General features: G+C 56.5%; 2 protein-coding genes across 9 annotated transcripts in view; one reads left to right on the top strand and one right to left on the bottom strand.

Moving 5' to 3' along the window:
- Positions 1 to 1,384, top strand: part of CIB4 (calcium and integrin binding family member 4) — a 143,088-nt gene extending 141,704 nt beyond the window's left edge. For all 4 annotated transcript variants that reach the window (XM_081795190.1, XM_078444870.2, XM_078444871.2 and 1 more), the window contains one exon: positions 1,190 to 1,384. In XM_081795190.1, coding sequence (XP_081651316.1) covers positions 1,190 to 1,220 — 31 coding nt within the window. In that variant the 3' untranslated portion in view covers positions 1,221 to 1,384. The remainder of the gene's footprint in view (positions 1 to 1,189) is intronic.
- Positions 1,385 to 3,044: 1,660 nt separating this feature from the next.
- Positions 3,045 to 16,395, bottom strand: CIMIP2C (ciliary microtubule inner protein 2C). Of its 5 annotated transcripts, XM_078444863.2 has the most exons (8): positions 16,260 to 16,348; positions 13,994 to 14,078; positions 13,089 to 13,256; positions 8,872 to 8,973; positions 8,274 to 8,351; positions 5,696 to 5,969; positions 4,366 to 4,478; positions 3,045 to 3,252 (listed from the first exon to the last, which is right to left on the bottom strand). In XM_078444863.2, exons 4-8 carry the CDS (start codon positions 8,910 to 8,912, stop codon positions 3,108 to 3,110), a joined length of 651 nt encoding a protein of 216 aa, XP_078300989.2. In that variant the 5' UTR covers positions 8,913 to 8,973; positions 13,089 to 13,256; positions 13,994 to 14,078; positions 16,260 to 16,348; the 3' UTR covers positions 3,045 to 3,107. The 5 variants fall into 5 exon arrangements, with proteins under 5 accessions (XP_078300989.2, XP_078300990.2, XP_078300994.2 ...); XM_078444864.2 differs by lacking the exon at positions 13,994 to 14,078 and having other exon boundaries at positions 16,260 to 16,349; XM_078444868.2 differs by lacking the exon at positions 4,366 to 4,478.
- Positions 16,396 to 19,692: the final 3,297 nt, after the last annotated feature.

Raw genomic sequence — 19,692 nt, 5'->3', positions numbered from 1 at the left:
GCGGTGGTGGCCTTTGCCACTGCCCATCCTGCTCCCTTGTCCCAACAACTCCTGCGGTCACCAGGAGCTGGGGATTTGCATGGGGGTGTGAAGGTGCTGGTTGCAGAGCTCAGAGAAAGCTCGAGTATTTCCAAACCTTGTTTCAGGCAAAGGGGCCTTAACGGTCTTATATCTTGGTTCAAACACCCTTAAGATGATTGGCCAACTCCATACTGCCCAGGCCACGTTTAACAGTCTTGTTCGGATCCTTCCAGTAACGGGAAAGATCCCGTGCCCCTGGGAGGCAGCCCCTTCGTGATCGAACAGCCCTGTTGGAGTGTCCTCCTTGTGTTGAGTTGGCATCGGTTTGCATGTGTCTGCTGCTCCCGGGCCCTATTCTGCCCTTGGTCTCACAGTCTAGGTGATTTTGAGAGCAAAGAATGCCCACTCCGGATGGTTTGACAAAGCAATTAGAAAGGACAAAGACAGCTACACCTCAGAACACCCAGCCAGGAACCGGGAACCGAGGACAGCATGTTTTCTCCCTTCTCTGTGCCTCGAGTCTCTGCCTCTCACCTCAGCTCCCCTGCACTTTGCCCTACGTGCGAATCGGCAATCTCTGCTTTGTCTGACACGAGGCCGAACGTGGCCTCCCCGCAGCAGTCAGGTTTATATCTCCTGGGTTCTGAATGACCCTCGGCCACTCCTAAGTAGTATCTCTCGGCTCTGACTCCAGATTCCCAGAGAGAGAATCCAATTGGCCCGATGACTCTGGTCAGGTGTCCACCCCTCTTCCCACCACCTGGCTTGGGGACAGGGCTCTCCATTCTGTCATGGCTGCTATGGGGCTGAGGCTTGGGCAGACCCTCTGAAAGAGGGTCCCCACCTGGAACCACCCCAACTAAGGGTAATTCCTCTCCTTCCATAACAGCCCAGCACATTAGTGAGGCCAGAATCCTCTCTTCCTTGACTTTTTCTTTGAATCTCTCCCGTTTCTTTCCATTAGTTTTGGCACTGTGAGGTTCTGACGCCCTTTGCTTTCTGGTGATGCTAAAAGGAGCATAAAGAGGCCTTTGGGTTGGCTTGTGACAGCTGCAAGCTGGCCATCTCTCAGACAGAGGGACATGAGGCCAGGGCCGTTACGAACCCAGAAATTGGAGGGTGCTTTAGATTGGCAGCTCAAGGTGGCTCATGGGATGCTTTCCCTCAGCTCCTTTCGGATTCACTTCTGGGGATTTTGATGTGGCTACAAAGACCCGATCTGGCAGCCTCAAGGGGGAAAGACTGGAACTTGGAATTCAACCCCCTCCAGGCGCTGGGGGACTTTGATCAGAAGTACGATTCTGTCCCTGTCCCTCCCTCACTTCTAGGCTATTGTTTATTCAATAAAGCAGAAGAAAAAGCCTTTCCCTTGCCCCATCGGTTCATCTTTTGACTACGGGATCGTGTAGAGGTGCTTTTTGTTAATAACCCCTCGTTCTGGCGCTTAAGCTTGCCAATGACCGTGAAAACTGGATGACCAGTCTTCTGGGGGACAGGGTTCAAATTCCAACACATGTCACAGCAGGGACCAGGCCAAATGGACTGAAGTTCACCAAGAAAATCTACATCCTCCCCTCCCTTCACTGGAGCCACCTCCCAGCATCCTCCGGGGCCAATGTACAGAGACGTGTGTATAGCGGTCACTTCAGTCGTCCTCTGGCTTCCCGGTCCTTGTCAAAAGAGAAGACATCTTGGCCCCATTTGGCACCCCCAGGCCCCGGGATGCGACAGCGTGTGAGCAACAACTGGGATTTATTTGTTTTGTATTCAGCCACATCCTGGAATGGATTTGGCCACCACAGGGACACTTTGGGGCCCAGCTGGTCCTGGGTCACAGGAGCAGCCCCTTATAAGGCCTCTGAGAGCCGACAGATGCTCTGACAGGCACATGGTTTTTCCTGTTTACATCATCCTCTGGGGAGGTGTCTAAACACTGGCTCCCAGGGGAAGGGCTGTTTTGCCCTCACCTGAACCTACAGTGGTGTCTTTGCCTTTCGGTCCTGACTCACCCACTCAAGAGGTAATAGATTTCCCATTGATCGATGAAGTCCCTTGATCAAATCTAAGAGGCACTGGAATGTTGGAGAACTCTTGTCCTGTGGATACACACCTGGCCTGAGGTCCCCATCCCAGATCTTGTCTATCGAGGGGCTGTCACCCACATCCCGTCCCCTGCCCCAGCAGGTCTCCCAGGAAGTGGGGAGCAGCAGCTGGGCGAGCGCAGACACTCCAAACCCCCAACCTCACGCACGTGACCTGGGAACCCATTCCCCCGGTTTCCTTGAAGAGTGGCTTAGCCGGCATCACTCCTTCGTGTCCTATTCTAGAAGCAGCCCCGGGGGTAGATGCCAAGTCAACCTGTCCATTCCGGTCTGGAAAGAATGCAGAAAGTGGTTGCTTTACACAGATCATCCTCTCAGGCACACAAGGTCCTTCAGCACTGTCTCATCCCTACTCCCCAGTCTCTACATGGGCCACAAGCAAGTTATGTAGCGGAAAAACTAGGGCTTGGGTCAAAAAAAACTGGGCCACTTCTAAGCTGTGCGAGCTTGGGCAACTTTCTCAGCCTCTCTGAGCCTCAGTGTCTTCATCAGTAAAGTGAGGCTACTGCTACTTCCCTCTCAAGTTATCGGGTGGATTAGATGATGCCAGGCCAGGGCTCAGACTGGAATTCTTCTGCATCGGACCCCCTGTGCAATTGTTCTGGGGTCACTTCACTTTCATTCTCAGATGTACAATAACGGGGCTTCCTCTGTTACACGAGTGGGAGCCGATGGGGCGTATCTCTGGACCTGAGTGACCCTGCCACCGAGACTCGGGAGCCCTATAGTCCTTGGTTCTACCTGCCCCCACCTCAGAGGAGGGCTGGGTGGGCCCAATGGGTCAGTGGACGCTGCTTCCTACTGGCTTGAACCCCTACACTGAGCTTTTGACAGCCCTTAAGACTCGGTGTTGGGTGGGACCCTTGGGCGCTGTTCCGCTATGGCCAAACGTTCCTGGAGGTCAGAGGCGAAGACCACGGGTTTGGACGTGGCTAAAGATTTTATTCCGAAAGGCCGACCTGGTCAGGGCCAGGCTCTCCAGCATCACGCTCTGAACTCAAAGTAGCAGTCTCTCCTCTGCCGCTCGTGGGGGGTGACCCTCTTCCCCGAGGGGAACCTCTGGTAGGTCTTCAAGTTCTCGGGAGATACTCTTAAAAGGTGCCACTTCTTCTCTGGGCTCAGAGGAGGACTGGGGGAGGATGGAGACAGGGTTATGCAGCGTTCCAGAAAAGCTGTGCCCACCCACAGCCCCGTGTGCCCAATTTTCTAGCCCACCCTGAGCTGGCTGCTCATCAGCTCAAACGTCTTGTAAGTCACCCTGCAGTCGAGATCAGAATAATTTGCATTTGCACAATGGCGCAGCGGTAAAGAGGGAGAACGTGGGTGTCAGACAGACCTGGGAAAGATTCCGGCTCAACTCCAGCTGGAAGGGCACACGGATAAAATGGACCAGTGTCGGTACCTCCCATCCCTGTTAGCTTTGTTTTGAGGACTAAATGAGGTAATGCGTATAAGGCACTTAAATAATGCCGGACAATGAACAGATACGCAACAAATGGTATAAGAAATGATGGCGATGGTCAGCAAGTAGTTGGAAACCCAAGATCTTTCCACTGACCTCTTGACCCCTCCTTCCCCACACAACACCTTGGAAGCACAGACTTCCGATTCTCGTGCCTTGGTGACAGGATGGACAGCAAGGGAACCATGTGCCTGGATTATCTCAAAGGGCAGAGCTGGCCTTCCCTGGGGAAAGCAGCTCTCTCAGATAAAAGGAGTGAGGTCCAGGCAGTGGGGAACTTTCATATTTTGTTAGATGGACAGTTGGACTTTGAAAGATATTTTGAGGTCCCAAGGAGAACGTTTTCCGAGTCTGGTGGGGACTGGGGGGACGAATTTCCCGCTCTTGTAGTGCCCTCTGTGCCCACCAGAGGGCAGCATTTCCCTGCTACTCAGAAGCAGCGGTGCCCACGTTTGGACGAGTGTAGCTGCAAGGCTGACACTGCAGGGGGGAGAAGCCTGCAAGGTTCAGGCCAGCCAAGATGACAGGTTTGCTCCCAAACTCCCCGTGCATCTGGCCAGGAAAGCACTCTTTCAGATTCTGCTCATTCTGCTCATCCCTCTGAGGCTGCCCTAACCTTGACCCCCTTGCTGTGCGACTGTCACCCTCTGCACCGTAGGCTCCTTAGGGTGAGGTCTTCACTCATTTCTCGGCGTGAGTGGCTGTGTGCCTGGCTGGAAGCAGGTGCCCCATGGACATGTGTTTGTAGCATGCGTGAAGGGAGGGAGGGCAGGCACTCACAGGTCGGTGGGGAGGGGGTATCGTTCCCACTCCTTCACAGGCAGCACGAAGTAGGGCACCCGGGGCACCATGCCCGTCCTGTCTAGATAGTACTTCCGATGCTGCTGTGCCATCTACGGCTCGACCCAAAGAAGAGATGACAGGTTGTCAGTGTGCAGGAGTGACCTGGGGCACCCGCAGTTCCTGCCTGGCTATCTATACCTGGGCAGGGGGTGGGGCCGTCTCCCTTAACGCCCCTGTTGGAGTCCCCAGCTGGGTGTCCTCTCTGAGACCAGCTCCCATCTGTCTAATGGCGATGATGGCTCGCCCCACCCCAGCTTTGCTACGGAGAGTAAATGAGGCGAGCGACCAGTGGAGGTCAAGGGTGTGAATCCTGGTTCAGCAGGTGGCACAGGTAAGATCCGTGTGTTTGTTTCTCCCTTTCCCCGCCCCCCCTGGACTGGGGGTGCTATGCGTGAGAGCCATGAGGGAAAGCAAAGCCCCCCCACGCCCATTGACACGGTCCCACAGCCCCTTGGAGTCTGACAGCATTGACCTGGTCCTCTCCTTGAGGACCTGCCTTCTCATACAGTTCTCTGCCCTGAGGACCAGGGGGCACCTGCGTCTTTGAAATCGGGCTGGAGGCATGTTTGCAAGAGAAGTGAGGGAGAGACCAGGGTTTCTAGGGACACGGCAGAGAATGAGCCCTGGCCCCCAGTGAGGTGGGCGAGTACCCAGGTGCCTGTGACCCACCGGGACACATCTGCACCAGGCCCAGGGGAGGCTGTAAGAGCCCGAGGGGCAGGACAAAGACATCGGGGTGTAGGCAGTTAGGTTCCGGTCTGGGGCTGAGGTTGACTTGGGGTATGGCTTCAGAGGGGCTGCTAAGCAAGGAGGTGTCAGGTGGGCACCAGGACCCGGGTACAATCGAGACTAGACCTGGGGCTAGAACCAGGGTCGGGGGCTTAGTGGCCCTGTGTGTGAGTGGTGGGTGGCGGGGTTCATCCTGTAGGTGGATCTTTGATGTTTTACTCTAGTAGGAAGTAAGCGAGGGTCCACGGGGTCATGGGGCAGAGGTGAGGGTGGGAACATCTCCCTGGGGGTGAGAACACCTCCCTGGGGGTGGGCTGGGGCAAGAGCCCCAGGAGTCCCTGGGGTGGGGGGTCATCTGGGAAGCAGTCTAGGCCCTGTCCCCGACGCCCCCAGCCAAACTCACTAGGTTCCCTGCTGGCTCAGGGGCTCGGGGAAAGCAAACAAAGTCCCTCTTGGAGGGTGACGGGGATCACTCCAAGCCCCTCCCCCCACCGCCCGGGTTGCTGGGGGGACAGCACCCGGGCCCAGGTCAACCCACCTGGTAGAAGCCGGTGAGCTGGGCGGAGCGGCCACTGTCCAGGTTGAAGCGGGTGTAGCTGGGGGTGTGCAGCCAGCGGTCCCGGGTGTGGGAGCGCTTACTCAGCACGAGGTTGGGGTCTGAGGAGAAGAGGGTGGGGAAGTGGCCGCCTTTGCTGAAGACAGTACGGCTCTTCTCCAGGGCTGCGTTGCGGTGGTCCTGGAAATACTTGAGGGTGGCGGTGCCGTAGGGGGAGCCAAAGGAGGAGGCCACGCCGGGAACATGGCCTTGGTACCTGCGATGGCCACGGGGTGGGGGGGGGCAGGTCAGTGCACGGTTCCGAGGCCCGTTCCAAGACAGGCCCATAAAGCCCGGGGGCGGGGGTGGCGGCAGGCCCCGTGGGTCACTTCTGGGCCTTGAGAGGCTTCCCTCGGGTGCACTGCCCAGCTCGGGGCTCCGGGGAAGGGCGAGCGAAGGAGACTCTGGGCCTCTCCTTCCCGACAGAGGCTGGTCACCCCTCCGGACCAGGGGCTCCCGCAGGGGCCAGAGCACCGGGGCCCCGTCCTGAGCCCTCGGCAGGGCGGCGGGCACATCACTCTCCATATACTCAGGGTTTGGCCCGAAGATGGGGAGGTCTCCTGCCACTATCTCATCAGGGGTAGGGAGGATCTAAGAGGTTGGTGGGGACGCAGCAGTGATGTGTGACATCAGATCTGTGGTGGCCAAGGCCTGGGCTCACACGTGCAGCCTCGCTCCAGCTCAGCCACCTCACGAGGCACCACTCAGACGGCCTGCGAGGGGTCCCGTCGCCCTCTGCAGCCACGGAGGCCAGCGACAGGGACAGGGGACCGGCGGGCGGGGACGCTTGGAGACACGGAGGACACAAGCACACACAGTACACTGAGGAGCCCTGGTCGGGTGAGACTGCCACAGAGAGCCAAAGACTTGCTTTGGCCACGTGACGGCGGAAGGGCATGAGCGTCAGACTTTGTGCGAATGACAGAGAGTCATGCTTCTCCAGTCAGTGGCTTCTCACCCCCTAAAACCTCACCCTGGCCCCGCGGTGCCAATGAAATGGCTTTTGACAGGGACTCCTGGGTGGCTCAGTCAGTTGAGCGTTCCACTCTTGGTTTCAGCTCAGGTCATGATCTCACGGTTCGTGGGTTCAAGCCCCACGTTAGGCTCTGTACCGACAGTGCAGGGCCTACTTGGGATTCTCTCTCTCTCCCTCTCTCTCTGACCCTCCCCTGCTCGCTCTCTCTCTCAAAAGAAAAGAAATGGCTCTTGACAAGGGCGCCAGGGGTCTCCCACAGCATTGGACAGCGGTCTTGAATCGCCGCTCCTGGATTTTACGACACTGCTCTCTCCTTGTCTGCTGGCTTCACCTGCCTCTCTGACCGTTCCTTCTCAGTTTCCCCCGTAAGGTGCGCCTCTTCTGCTCTCTTTCTCCGGGGCCCGTCCTGCGCCCACACGGTCCCCTGGGTGATGGTATCCATGCCAGGGCCTTAACCTTCCCGCTTGTGTGGATGACCCTGGTCTACATCTCCAGTCCGGAAGCCCCGTCAGACTCCTGCACACGGCCGCACACTACGCACCCCTTGCAGGTGTCCTGGGCTTTACCCGCACCCCCGCCTCCAACCTCTAGTCCCATCTTGGTGACGGGCACTCCGCAGGTGGCCAAGTCAGAGACTCGGCGTCCGCCCCCGTCAGCTTCACCCGTCACGTGCAGTTAGTCCTCAAGCCCAGGGTTCCATCTCTGCCCTGGGCGTGGGCCACACGACCTCTTAGCTGGGCTGCGGGCACGGGAGCCCCCCATCCTCCTAACTGCGCTCTTACCTCCCGCCCCTTCCCCCTACCTCCACCAGAGCGACCTTTCTGAAGTCAGGCCCTCAGCGTGGCATTCAAGGCTGTCCGCGAGCCGACTATGTCCCCCTCTCCAGCCTCACCGGCCTCCCCGCTCCCGGTTGTAAAGAACCATTTGCATGTTCTTTCTCCCACCGCCCGCCTGCATTTCTCCCCTGGGTTTCTGCCCTGGGCCCCCGGCCCCGGATGCTTGCCCCCCAGGACTAAAGACCTGCCCTGTCACTTTGAAGATCCTTTCCTTGCCGCCTCTTCTAGGTCTAGGCGGTCCTGCTCTCCCTGCTGCACCGCGAGCCGTGCCTGCTCCCAATGCTCGTGTCTGTTCTCATGTCTTTATCTCCGTCACTAGACTACTGGGAGCCTCTCGGGCACAGCTGGGTCATGTCTTCCTCACCTTCAGATCCCCAGTTTTCCGTACCAGGTCTGGCACACGGTCTGAGTCGGAAATGTCGAGGAAACAAACAAAAAGATGAGTGGGTACGCGCCTAGGGCGCCAGCGACGTTTGCGGCCGGACCTACTCACACAAACGCCAGAAGACCAGGCTGCAGGGACCCCGGCACCTGTCCTGAGGCCTCCCTACTGTGGTGCTTGACGCGTCCCCTTCTCTCAGCCGAGTTCCCTTACCAGGGAAGCCCCAGGGGGTGCAGGGAGCCTGAGGGCCACTGCGACATCGCAGGCGTCCCGCTCTCACCAGGCCAAAGGGCACGGTGGCCTCTGGGGTCAGCGCTTCAGGATCACCTGTGCTGGCTGCTCAGGGCCCCCTTGGCCTCCTCCCCAGTAGAGTCAGATGGCATTGCATGGTTTCCTCCTCCTCGTCTTCAGGTGGGAGGCGAGAAAGCCAAGCACGGTGATTACCGACGGGGCCTCCGATCGCTCCCCACAGCAGGCGAAACAGAAGAAGAGCCCCTCCCGGGCCCCGGGCCCTACCGCCCCTCCACAGCGTGTCCCTTCCAGAGCCTCGCAGCATTTGAGGTTCCCGGGCCCAAGCGGGGAGTGAGGGGAGAAGCCGTCCACCACACGCAGGCCTTTGTCCGGCCTCGCCCCTCCTGCCCTTGAGACCACGACCCTGGGGATCCCAGCTTTCTCCCTCCTGCCTCTGCCCTTCTGTCCTGGAAAGATGCTGGGGCTGGTGATGCCTGCAAGGTCACCTTGGCCACTTCTAGGACAGAGTCCTCCTCTCTGCCATGGTTTAGCCCCTCCTGGGTCTGGAGCCCCCCCTCTTGCCCCTCCCAAGGCCTCACGCGTCCAGTCGGCCCCTCCCGGTTTCTCTGGGCCTCTGCCCTCCCTCCTTGCCATCCGTAATCTCTCCTCTCTTGGCTTCTCCTCCTCTGCCTACCGAGACGCACGTTTCTGTGCATTTGTCCCAGGCTGCGACATCCTCCGGCGGACCCTGCGGCCTCACGTGTCCCCCTTCCTCTTCCTTTATTCCCGAATTTCTCTGTGGAAGGAACACTGTACCTTCTGCCTTTGTTTCCTCCTCCCCCATTCTTTCCTCCACCTCCCTCAGCCCGACCGCTGACCCACCCCTTAAACGTGAGCCTGTATTTTTTTCATTAAGGTAACACGAGACCATCCAATCGCCACCTCCAACATCCTCGGCTCACCCTCTCCCTGCGGCACCTGCACTGAGGCAGAGACTCGTTTGCAAGAAACAGCACGCGAGCAGGCCAAACGGAGCTCCTGGGGGTTCTCCGTGCTGTGTATGAAACCTAATAAACATACAGGCTCCACAGCCGGGGGGTCACAGATAAGCAAGTAGGGAGCCGCTTCTTCCTTCCCCGAGCCTCTGTCCCCCTACTTGCTTTGCCACCTGGGGGTGGAAGGACATGGGACTGGTGGGTTGAAGAGGGAAATGAGGCTTGTTGGAGACCACCCCGCCCTCCCCCTTTTCCTTGGAAGCAAGCAAGCCCATGTGACTCCCCTGTGCCCTGTTTTGGGTGGCCACACGCTGCCCTTCAGGAGGAAAGCCTGTCCCAAGCCAGCCCCGCCTCCTCTTTCCGGGGCTCTCAGCTTTCCCTCTTAGGTCATCTTATTCCTCAGGGGGTTCAGGATGAAGGAGGAGAGAGGTGGGGGCCATCAGGTGCTGTCAACCCCCAACAAAAAGACAAGAAAGCAACAGAACGAAAACTAAAGAAAGGTGGCCCGCAACAGTCTGTAGGGACAAGAGCGTGACCCGAGAATATCAAACCGGCCACGCGGTCATTAGCCGTAAAGGCGGCGCCCGGGCCTTTCCCGGCATGAAAGGGCTCAGGAAATAAAGCAAAACCCATAGGCTCCTGCAAGCAGTGTGCAGGGACAAAATCCTGCCAAGGAAGAGAGGAGTCAAAAGAAAGGAATACCCAGAAATGTAGAAATTGTTAAAATGACTGGTTAGCTTCAAGTCTATTTAAGTACGGAACTAGAAATATCAGCCAGGTGAAGGCTGCTTGCAGAACAGAATGTAAATGTTATAAAACCTGTCAGAGGGAAAAATAATTTCCGCCACAAAAATTGGGGGGTGGGGTGGGTGGAGGGGCATCGACTTGCTAGGAATTTGTAAGGCAGAGTCAACCCGCGGCACCTAAAATTAAAACACGCCGTTGAAAAACATGCAACGCAGTGACTCTCGCCCCTGGATGGTTTTTATTCCCTCTCCCTCTCCCTACTTTAGAGGGATCTTTTACGAATTAATCTCTCTTGAGCTGAATTAGCATTTGTCTAAAGTCCGGCCATTCTTCCCATTTTATGTCCGTATCTTTCTCCTCAGTTGAGTTCTAGTAAGATTACATTTCATGATTTTCATTTTAAAGCAGCAAATATGGCACGATCATATGTTTCTAGCATTGCTTTGTCTATCTTTCTGGCCGGCCGGCCAGCCAGCCGGCCTCTAGTCTTTTAGCTGAGTAGACACGCAAAGAGAAACTTGGAATGCCGTCCCCTCAAATGCTAACCTCGGTTAATTCCAGGCGTTTGGATTTGGGCTGGTTTGTTTCTTGACGCTTTGTACATGCATTTTTTTTTTTTTTTTTTAAGACAGTGGGATAGTGTTGGGAGTTACTTTACTGGGAAGCTACTGTGCCCTGCATACTGGGGGCGCAGAGGTCCACAGCTCAGCCTTTCTTCCTGCAGCCTACCCCCTCATTCCATTATTTACTGAGTTACACGGTGGGTGCACGAGCTGTGCTGGAGGTGGAGGGGCTGATGCTATTAAATGCAGGGAGGGAGGCCCGTTCCCGGGGTGGGGAGGTATCGGGGAACTCCACCAAGGGCCTTCCTTTGTGGTCAGGCTTTGAAGAGGGGTCAGTGTGGAGGGGAATCACCTGGGAGCTGGCTCTCTTCCTCTGCTCATCTACTAGGTGCTTCTGGGTGCCCCAGAGTCCCCTTCTCTTCTGAGGGACCCTCTCCCTCTGGGAGAGCTCATTTATGTTAGACTTCTAACACCTCCCATACACCAGAGATGCCCGGATCTGTGTCTCTATGTTTCTTTTCTTTTCTTAACGTTTTTAAATTTATTTTTGAGAGAGAGAAACAGAGCGTGCGTGGGGGAGGGGCAGAGAGAGAGAGGGAGACGTAGAATCCTAAGCAGGCTCCAGGCTTTGAGCTGTCAGCACAGAGCCCGACGCGGGGCTCGAACCCACGAACCGTGAGATCATGACCTAAGCCAGAAACCAGGACTCACCCCATCCTCCCTTCTCCATCCCCCTCCGCACACCTCCTTTCTCCCCAAGTCCCCAAGTGACGTTCCCCATAGCAGCCAGCCTCCCTCTTCGCTCACCGGGGTGGTCTTGAATCTCCGAGCCAGGCTCCCAGACTGAAGTCTCACCCCTCTAGCCTGTTGTCCATGCTGCTGCCGGAGTGATCTTTCTCAAACACGTGTCACACCACCGTGGTCACCTCTCTCCCTTCTCATTCCCCACAAGCACCCAAGGCCCCGGAAGCATCACATCTCTGGGCCTCACGTGCTGTCCGCACCTCTGAGGCTTTGCACACATTTCCTCTACCTGGGATGCCGTGTCCCGGGGGGTAGGGGGTGGGGGAGTTCCCTACCCACTCCCAGCGCCAGGGCTCTCTGGCACCTTCCCTAACCACACACCCTCTACCTAGACTGTGTGTCACATCCTTCGTGCACAGTCAGGTGCACACTCGTCCATCTCCTCTGCTAATCTGTGCTCTCTTTATCCTCGGCACCTACGCGGCACCTAACCCAGGACAAGTGCTCAATAAATGTCTGCTGGAGGAGGCAGAAGTCCAGAAACCCGGGGGCCACCACGTCCCCAAACACTGTTTTAAAGGGGCTTGGCTCTGATCTGCAAAGCACACGCAGTGTCCCACCCACAGGGGCCTTCGCGTTCGTACTTGGAAGAAAGGAGCCATAGACATGTGACGTGTTCCCGGGATTCTTGTCTTCACCACCCCCAGGCTCTCTGCTATACTCCTCCTCTGCTCCCCGCTTTTCCACCTTCTCTGAATGCCAAGATATTTGCATCCCAGTACAATAGAAGCCCTCTCCTCCGCAATCCTCCTAAGGTTCTGCTTCCACTGGGGATCCTATTCAGAACCTGCCGCTCACGGAGGGGCACGGGTGTGTGCACAGAGGTGCACACGGTCACATTTCTTTAGCGCTCAGAGGGCATGCCTTGGCTAGCCAGGTCTGTGTCCCCTGGATGCACTTGTGTTTGTGTGCCTTGAGCAAGCCCCTGTGTGGTCCTATGGTAAAGCTTTCCAAAGGCCTGTTTTTGTTGGCCGTGGGGCTGGCTAAGGCGGAGAAAACAGAGGGGAATGAGTGACAGGTTTTGTAACAGGGCATCCAACAGTCCCCGTGGCACTGCCACACCTCCTCCTGGACCCCCTCATCTGCTGCCCGGCTCCTCACCCACCTGCACACAAGCTGGGAGACAGTGCTCAGCTGGGTCCCAGCAGCCACCATGGGTGCGCACGCGCGTGTGTGCGTGTGTGTGTGTGTGTGTGTGTGTGTATCCCTGTGCGTACAGAGAGTGTACAGGGAGCAAAATGGCCCCATAGCTGACATTAAAATTAATTACCAGGAGCCATCAGAGATCCCATGAGCAGCCTTATTAACTAATTAACTTGCAACTATTCAGCACATCCTCATTCCGCTGGCGCTCTCCTCTCCTCGACACTTCCTGCTGAGTGCAGTTCCTTCAGATCCTTCCCCTGGGTAAAAACTTTCAAGGGCTCCCCATTGTCTATGAAATGAGGAAGGAACCAGCCAGGCACTCCAGGCCCGGCCTAACCGGGCCTCCTGGAGGGGGGCCTTCCCAGCATCTAAACCACATCCGTGTCCTTCCTACTCCGGCTCAGTAGGCCATCTGCGGCTTTGGAGGCAGAACCGGCCAGCACCTCCACCCCTGCCTTCCCTCAGGCCATCCCCTCCATCCCCAAGAGGCTTCTCTCCATCTCTCCGGACCTTGTGACCTCAGCCTCAAGGGCCATATCCAATACTCTCTTTTCCAAGGAGCCACCCACAGACTTTCCTGTCCTCTCTATTGAACCGTCTGTGCCTTTTGTGACCCTCTTTATGTCCCACCTCACATTCTAGCTGTGTGCAATTACCTGGGCCTTTAGTGTAGTCTTCCTTTCTGGAATATAAACTCCGTGGGGGGAGAGAGCAAGGAGTTCTATCTGCGTCCCTGTCAGTCCTGGCACTCAGTAGCTGCTCTCCAAATATTTGTTGAAATGAACTGACAAACGGAGGCACATTTTTAAGGGCTGATGATTCTTCTGGAAAGAAGGAGGGGCCCTGTTATGAAGCCTCAGTCTCCAGGAGCACCTGACCCCCTGTTCTCAGAAAGGCTCCCCAGTTCCTTAGGGTTGCGTGAGAGGCTTCAGTGACCTATCTGGGCACGCGGGGTCTCCTATGTCCCTTTGGCAGGTGGCCTTTGTTTGGTAGCCTGGGATACACCTGCTTGTCCGGGGCCACACCTCCAGTGGCAGGGCTGGGGCTGAAATGGAAGGGGCTCCCCTCTCCCACCTGGAAGGTGAGGTCTCAGGCCTGAAGCAGCTGGCAGGAGGTGGTGGTGTGCTAGAGGTGGCCTGTCTTGACTCATACTGGCTGACGAGAGCTGATGACTAAATTTCGAGGATTTTTTTTCCGGGCTGTGGTTAAACAAGCCCGGCTTAAAAGCGAAATTATACAAAAATACAAGAAATTATATAAAGTCACGGTGAAAGAAATCATGTTGACGGCAAAGGCACTAAACACCCCACGCTCATCACCACCTAATCGCATCGCCGTGTTTCGTGGCCGTCTGTGTTCTTGGGGTTAGCTGTGCCTGTTGTGTCTGGAGGGCGGAATGACTGTGTGTGCTGTTTTGCGTCCCGCCCCGGCTCTGCAGTTGTGACACCATTTTGGCGGCTTGAAGTCAGCCGTGGTGGGGGTGTTGATGCCGCAGATAGTAGATGAGTGCTACAGATCACGACCCACCCTGTCTCCAGAGAGCTGGTTGTCAAACACTTACCAGCAGATCTATTGTACGGGGATCCTGGGGAAGTGGCTACAGCCGCCTTTGTGGGACCGCCGTCCTGGAGGTAACGGCCACCCTCCTGATAGTGGAAGGCACTGACTTTAGGGTCCCGGAGCCCAGGCCAGCTCCACGGCAGATACGGGCACAGCTGCCACTCCAGACAAGTGCAGGGAAGTCGGGGGCGGGGGGGGGGGGTTGCTGGTGAAAGTCCTGGCTGCTGGTGAAAGCCCCTGGTGGAGCGGGGGGCATCAGAGGCAGTAGTAGCCTGGCCGTGAATGAACGCACGGTGGCAGGTCACGTGCTTGGACTAAGAGCCTGGTGAGGTGTGGTGGGAGGCAGAGACCGGGGGGTGGGGGGGGTGGGGGCGGGGGTGGATACCACTGAGGTCCGACCTGCTAGCAAGAGGCACAGAGCCCCACTGAGGCTGATCTCATCCCTTAAAAAGCTTCACAATCCCAGGGACTCGGACCCAAGAATCCCCCGCTCACGGCAGGGGGGGGCACACAGCCCAGACAGTGGCAAGGTGCCTGAGGGCTGTGCTGCCCAGAGCAGCAAGGGACCAGACAGGGCACCCTGGCCAGCGAGTCTGAAGACCAGCATCCTGTTCCCCTTGGTACCGAGAATCAGTCCCTGAACACCGCAGGGATCTAACTAATGATAATAGATGGCAGTTGGAGGGATTCAGAAGAGCCTGGGTGCTGAGGTCACAAAGACACGGCTGGGTAGCTTGCTGAATGACCCGAGGCAAGCTGCTTATTTCTCATCTGGGATATTGCAAAGGGTTTTTACAGAATGTTTGTAAAGAGCCCAGCACGGTGCCTGGCACGTAGTAGGTGCTCATTACCTGGGGGCTCCCAATGCCGCCACAAGGCATCAGGGACCCGGTGCCAGGCCAGCTCTTCCAACGCCAGCCTGGGGCTTGTGCAAGTCCCCCTCTCCCCTGGCCCCAGACCTCAGTGACCACATCTCGAACAGAAGAGGGCTGGGCTACATGATCTCCAAGGTCTTTACCACTGTGAATACTCCCTGCCTCTACGAATCAAACTGGTAAGGGGGATGATCGGAGTGTCAGAGGAGACTGGCTCTGCTTAAAATCCTGTGATTAATGTTCGAAAAGGCACAAAAATAATAATTATCCAAGTGTGGTGGGGAATCTTGGATTCTTTCATTAAGTTAACAGAATTACCAGTGAGGTAGCATTTAGAAACATAAGATAAGTCCATTCATTCCTCACTGATGGGGATCTTTAGGGAGAGCATATGCCTCCCAGAAAGATCCATGCAGAGAAAGCCACAGATACAGGCTCGGCTATCCAAACTAGTCCAGTTCATGCTTGGAGCCTTCTTTATGATTCACTCATTACCACAATTTCTAGATCAATCACAGGACAAAGTGCTCAAGGGAACGGCAGACAAGCGGTGTGGCGACAGGAGCAACCTAGGATTGCTTCCGAAATATGCAACTTCCCCTGGTAGAGCAGGGGGACATTTTGGGAGGGTTAAATTTCCAACTGGGGACAGTGGGGAGCATCAGAAAAAAATATAATTGTGCGTAGAATGAAACCTCATGATGGACACCCAGAATGCGGTGTAAACACCACTTTCCAAGGCTGCAAAGATGGCTTTGAACTAAACCTTCTGTATCTACACCACCACGGGAACCCATCGAGGGCGGCCCCCTGCTTGTCTTCTCACAACCCCTGGCACCTCCCCAGCGCTCAACATGTCTTTACCAAAGGAATGTCCAAATGAAGCAATAACTACCTGGCCAGATTCTTGGAGCCCACCCAGGGCCCACCCATCTTCTTCTCGCCTTCATCCGACAAACACTACTGTTGCCTGAATCCTAGGTGGGCTGGGGCGCGAAAGGCCAGCTTCGCTTCTCCGGTTCCTCACGTTATCACTCCTGCCCAGGGGTCTCCAAACCCAGCTCACGAGGTGGCTCCCTCTCCTCCCCCTTCCCCGGGTCCCAGGCTGGGCATGCTCTGCGCTCGCTGGGAACTCACTTCCCAGGAAGAGGGACGCGGAGAGAGCCCCTGTCCCGCCCAGCCGCCCAGCCGCCGCCTGCTCGGGGCACGCAACCCCTCCCAGGAAGGTCACCCAGCCAGGTGAACAACTGGAGTCCTGATTCTTTGAAACCCCAAAAACGCAAGTGCGGAGTTTCCAGTTTCTAGCGAGAGGAGGGTTTTGCGGGGTGGGGGGTGGCGCTCCGACAGAATGGTTCAGGCAGGGGCGGGGGGGGGGGGGCGCGACGGCCTTACCCGGGCATGAGGCCGGGGGGCACGTAGGTGGCATTGAACTCGGTCAGTAGGGTGCCCGCGCTGCGGGAGGCCATGGTGGGTGCCTTGAGTGCGCAGCGAGCCCGGCGCCTGCCCCTCCCTGCCCGACGACGGTAAACAGCCCGGGGTCCCCTGGCAACCGCGTGCCTGGCAACGTGACCGTGACCTGGGCCAAGCCACCGCCCGCTGCATTGTTCCGGGGCCAGCCCCCTACTTGCTCTCGCTGCGCGCGCTCTCCCGTGGGCCTCCAAGCTCAGCTTTCACGTCTGGGAATGGGCTCATCTCTGCGCTTCACCGCCAGCAGGGGTGTGGTGCCGCTCAGACGCGGGATGGGGTGGAAACTCTGCGGACAGGCCCGGATCCCATGCGCCCCAAGTGCCCTTCTGCCCCCTGCAAGACTCGCTGACCCGGCCTGGAGCGTCCTCGCTTTGGAGACAGAGCAGAAAGCAGCAGTCCCACCGTGGCTGTGCTCCAGGAGCCCGAGGGGCTGCAGGGAGCCCAGGAGCCAGCGACCCCCCCCCACCCCCCCACCCCCCCGTTCCTCAAGGGGAGTTGTCTTCATTAATCTCTCATCTCTCCCTGGGAACTTCCCTCTCACCTCGTCTTGCCCCTCAAACTACTCCACACGAGTGGTTTACAAGTAAGGGGCAAAAAAGCAAATGGTGGAAAGGTCTGGGGGTGTGATTCCCACCTGTCCCGGGACCCAAGTTCAGTTGGCGTAATTGTGCCACAGAGCAAACTTGCCAAAGGCCCCGGTGAGGCTTTCTCGTAACATTGCCCCCCTCCTGTAGCTGGTGCCCCTAGGTCCGGTTTCTCCAGCGATCCTCCTCCCGGCCAGAGTCTGTAACTGGGGCATGAGAGTGGTGACAGCCTCCAAGGCGACATGCTCTGTGACTTGGGGCCAGACCTGCCTCCCCAGCTCCCCGTGCAGCAGCCCTCATATCAGCAAGAACCCTCTGCAGCTTACCCTTGGCCTTCACGGTTCCATCCAATCCTGTCCACGAGAAGTGTTTTCTTCACAGCTTGATTCTGTAAACAGCAGTTGATGAAGACCACAGACACTAATGAGCTCGCAGGATGCTTTTGCAAGCGGAATTCTCAAATGGCTTTCTCTGGCAGATGACAATGGAGTTGGGGGAGAGGGGGTGCACAGGCCTTCCAAGAAGTGCAAGAAGCAGGAAAACGGTGGCCTGGGGAGGAAAAGGAACTGAAGGGGAGTGAGTGCTCGTAACCAGGTGGAATTCTGTGCCTGCCCTTCAAACTGCGGTCAGATCTGTGTATGTCTAAATCCCCCCTGCAGAATATGAGCAATAATGAGAAAGTTATAAAAAAAAACAAAACTACAACAACAACCCTCAGGTCAGGTGTGCTATACTCTAGGAAGGTGTTCCCCTGGCCCAGGTCGAGTGCCCACTGTGTCCCCCATTATAATTTGCCAGCCGACTGTGCCCATGAACCTGGCACTCTTGTGTTGCCTGTGTTCCAGTCTGTCTCTTCTGCTTAAGGCTGGAAACTGGATCACATTCGCCTCGGAATCCCCAGCACCTGTTACTGGAAGGAGTTAGTGTATGCTTGTTGAATAAATTTTATACTAAGAGTTCCAGAAATGGATAATGGTCAGGAGAGAGGAAATTAAAAAGTAAGATCTGGCTTAGGTTTCAGAAGGTCAGCTGGGTCCGCCAAAGGGATGCCATGTGTTGGCAGAATGGAATTACTACCCTTTTATCGATATAGAAACTGAGGTTGGGCTGAGCTCAATGCCTTGTTTAGGGCGAGTTCATGGGCTTTTCTCTAAAGGTACACAGACCTCATGAAATTCACCCCCTACAGGAGAGAACCACCCAAGGGCCTAAGGAGGAGATGGAGGGTTTTTTTTTTTTTCCTCTCAAGTGCCACCAAGCCCTATGAACAAAGGTCACCTAATAATCTTATTTATAGAACATGCTAGTTAATTTTTTTTTTAAAAGAGACATTAAACTTGCCTGGTTTAAAAATCTTTTGGGACATTCATGCGTATTGAACAAATACAGTATGCTAAAATACTCTTTGCTTCAACATGGTTAAGTAAAAGTGAGAGAGAAGAACAGGAATTGGAGAAGCAAAGGGAGAAAAGAAAATAGAAGATAAATTTAAAAAGAAAAAGGAGGCAATGTGGCAAGGAAACATCTAGAAGGAGGCTCTTGTGACATGCTGCGGGCCACTGGACTGTAGAATTCCCACAGAGTAACCTCTGATTAGCATGCTGTGAAAAATTTAGTATTTCCTTTTTGAACCTTCAGACTCTGTTCCCTCCAGGTCGCCAAGCTCGCCCCCATCCTGTCCACCTGCACTGGGCATCTAACTATACACAGGACTCTGTGCGAGGCTCTGGGGTTGCAAAGATGCAGGACACCAGGGTGTCCCCACGGTGAGGATGAAGCAGTGAGAGGAGAGGGGCAGGGGCAGCACACCAGCCTGGGTGGGGGTGGGGACAGAGACTTTCAGGAATGGGAACCAGTTGGGCTGAGTCCCCGCCAGAAGGCAGCGGTGGGGTGGGGGCATACCTTACAGAGCAAGCAGCAAGGTCAAGGGTGCAGATGGTCCTGCAAAGGCCCCAGGTTCGGGGATCCTGGTCCCCAGGGTCCCTTTCTCTATAAGCGCCTCCCGGGGTATGTTGCTGGAAGAGAGGGCAGTTCTTTTTGGTCCTTGGAAATTCTGCCAGATATCCCTTCCCCACTGCCCTCCCCCCCCCAACCCCAGCAGCTAATGGGCTACAAGTCCTAACGGTTCTGCTCCAGTGAGGCTCACCGGCCCGGCCTTCTCCATCCCCAGGCCCCAGGATGGGGCTGGGTTAGTGTCCTGGACCTTAAGCATCGCCCTTCGTGGAACATAAGCCTCTGAGGCTTTCATAGCTGGGCATCTCCGGTCACGCTCAGCCTGGCTTCCGAGCACGCCATCTTCCCAGATCCGGGGGTCCCAAAGCAGGAGGCCAGGACCCTGCCTCTTGGGGGTACAATCTCTGTGAGAGCAGGTGGAGGCAGAACGTTCCCTTTTTCTCTTAGGACTCTCTTTTCTGACAGCAGCCACCGGGCACAGCCTTAACGTTGTCTGATAGATGCTGACTTTCCAGCTGGGGGACCCTGAGTTGGGATTTCTAGACGGCACAGTGGGACCCAGTGAGGCCTGGCCCATCCAGGCTCCCTGAGCCTCACGGACGCCCGCAGCCCTGGTGGCCAACTTGACTGGGGGGACTGAATCACCACCAAACACCAGTGCGCCAGCCCAGCTTCCTGTGCACGCAGACGGTGGAGCTCCTTCTCCCCCGCAGGGGTACGCGCCCCTGGCCCCCGCCCCCCGCCTTCCACACACACGCCCATCCGTGCCCATCTGCCCACTCCTGGGGCCAGAGCTTGCCTAGCAGGGCGCAGCAGAGCCC

Source organism: Panthera onca, chromosome A3 (assembly GCF_046562875.1).
Source record: "Panthera onca isolate mPanOnc1 chromosome A3, mPanOnc1 haplotype 2, whole genome shotgun sequence".
NCBI lineage: Eukaryota > Metazoa > Chordata > Mammalia > Carnivora > Felidae > Panthera > Panthera onca.
This window is presented reverse-complemented; position numbering and strand designations above follow the sequence as displayed.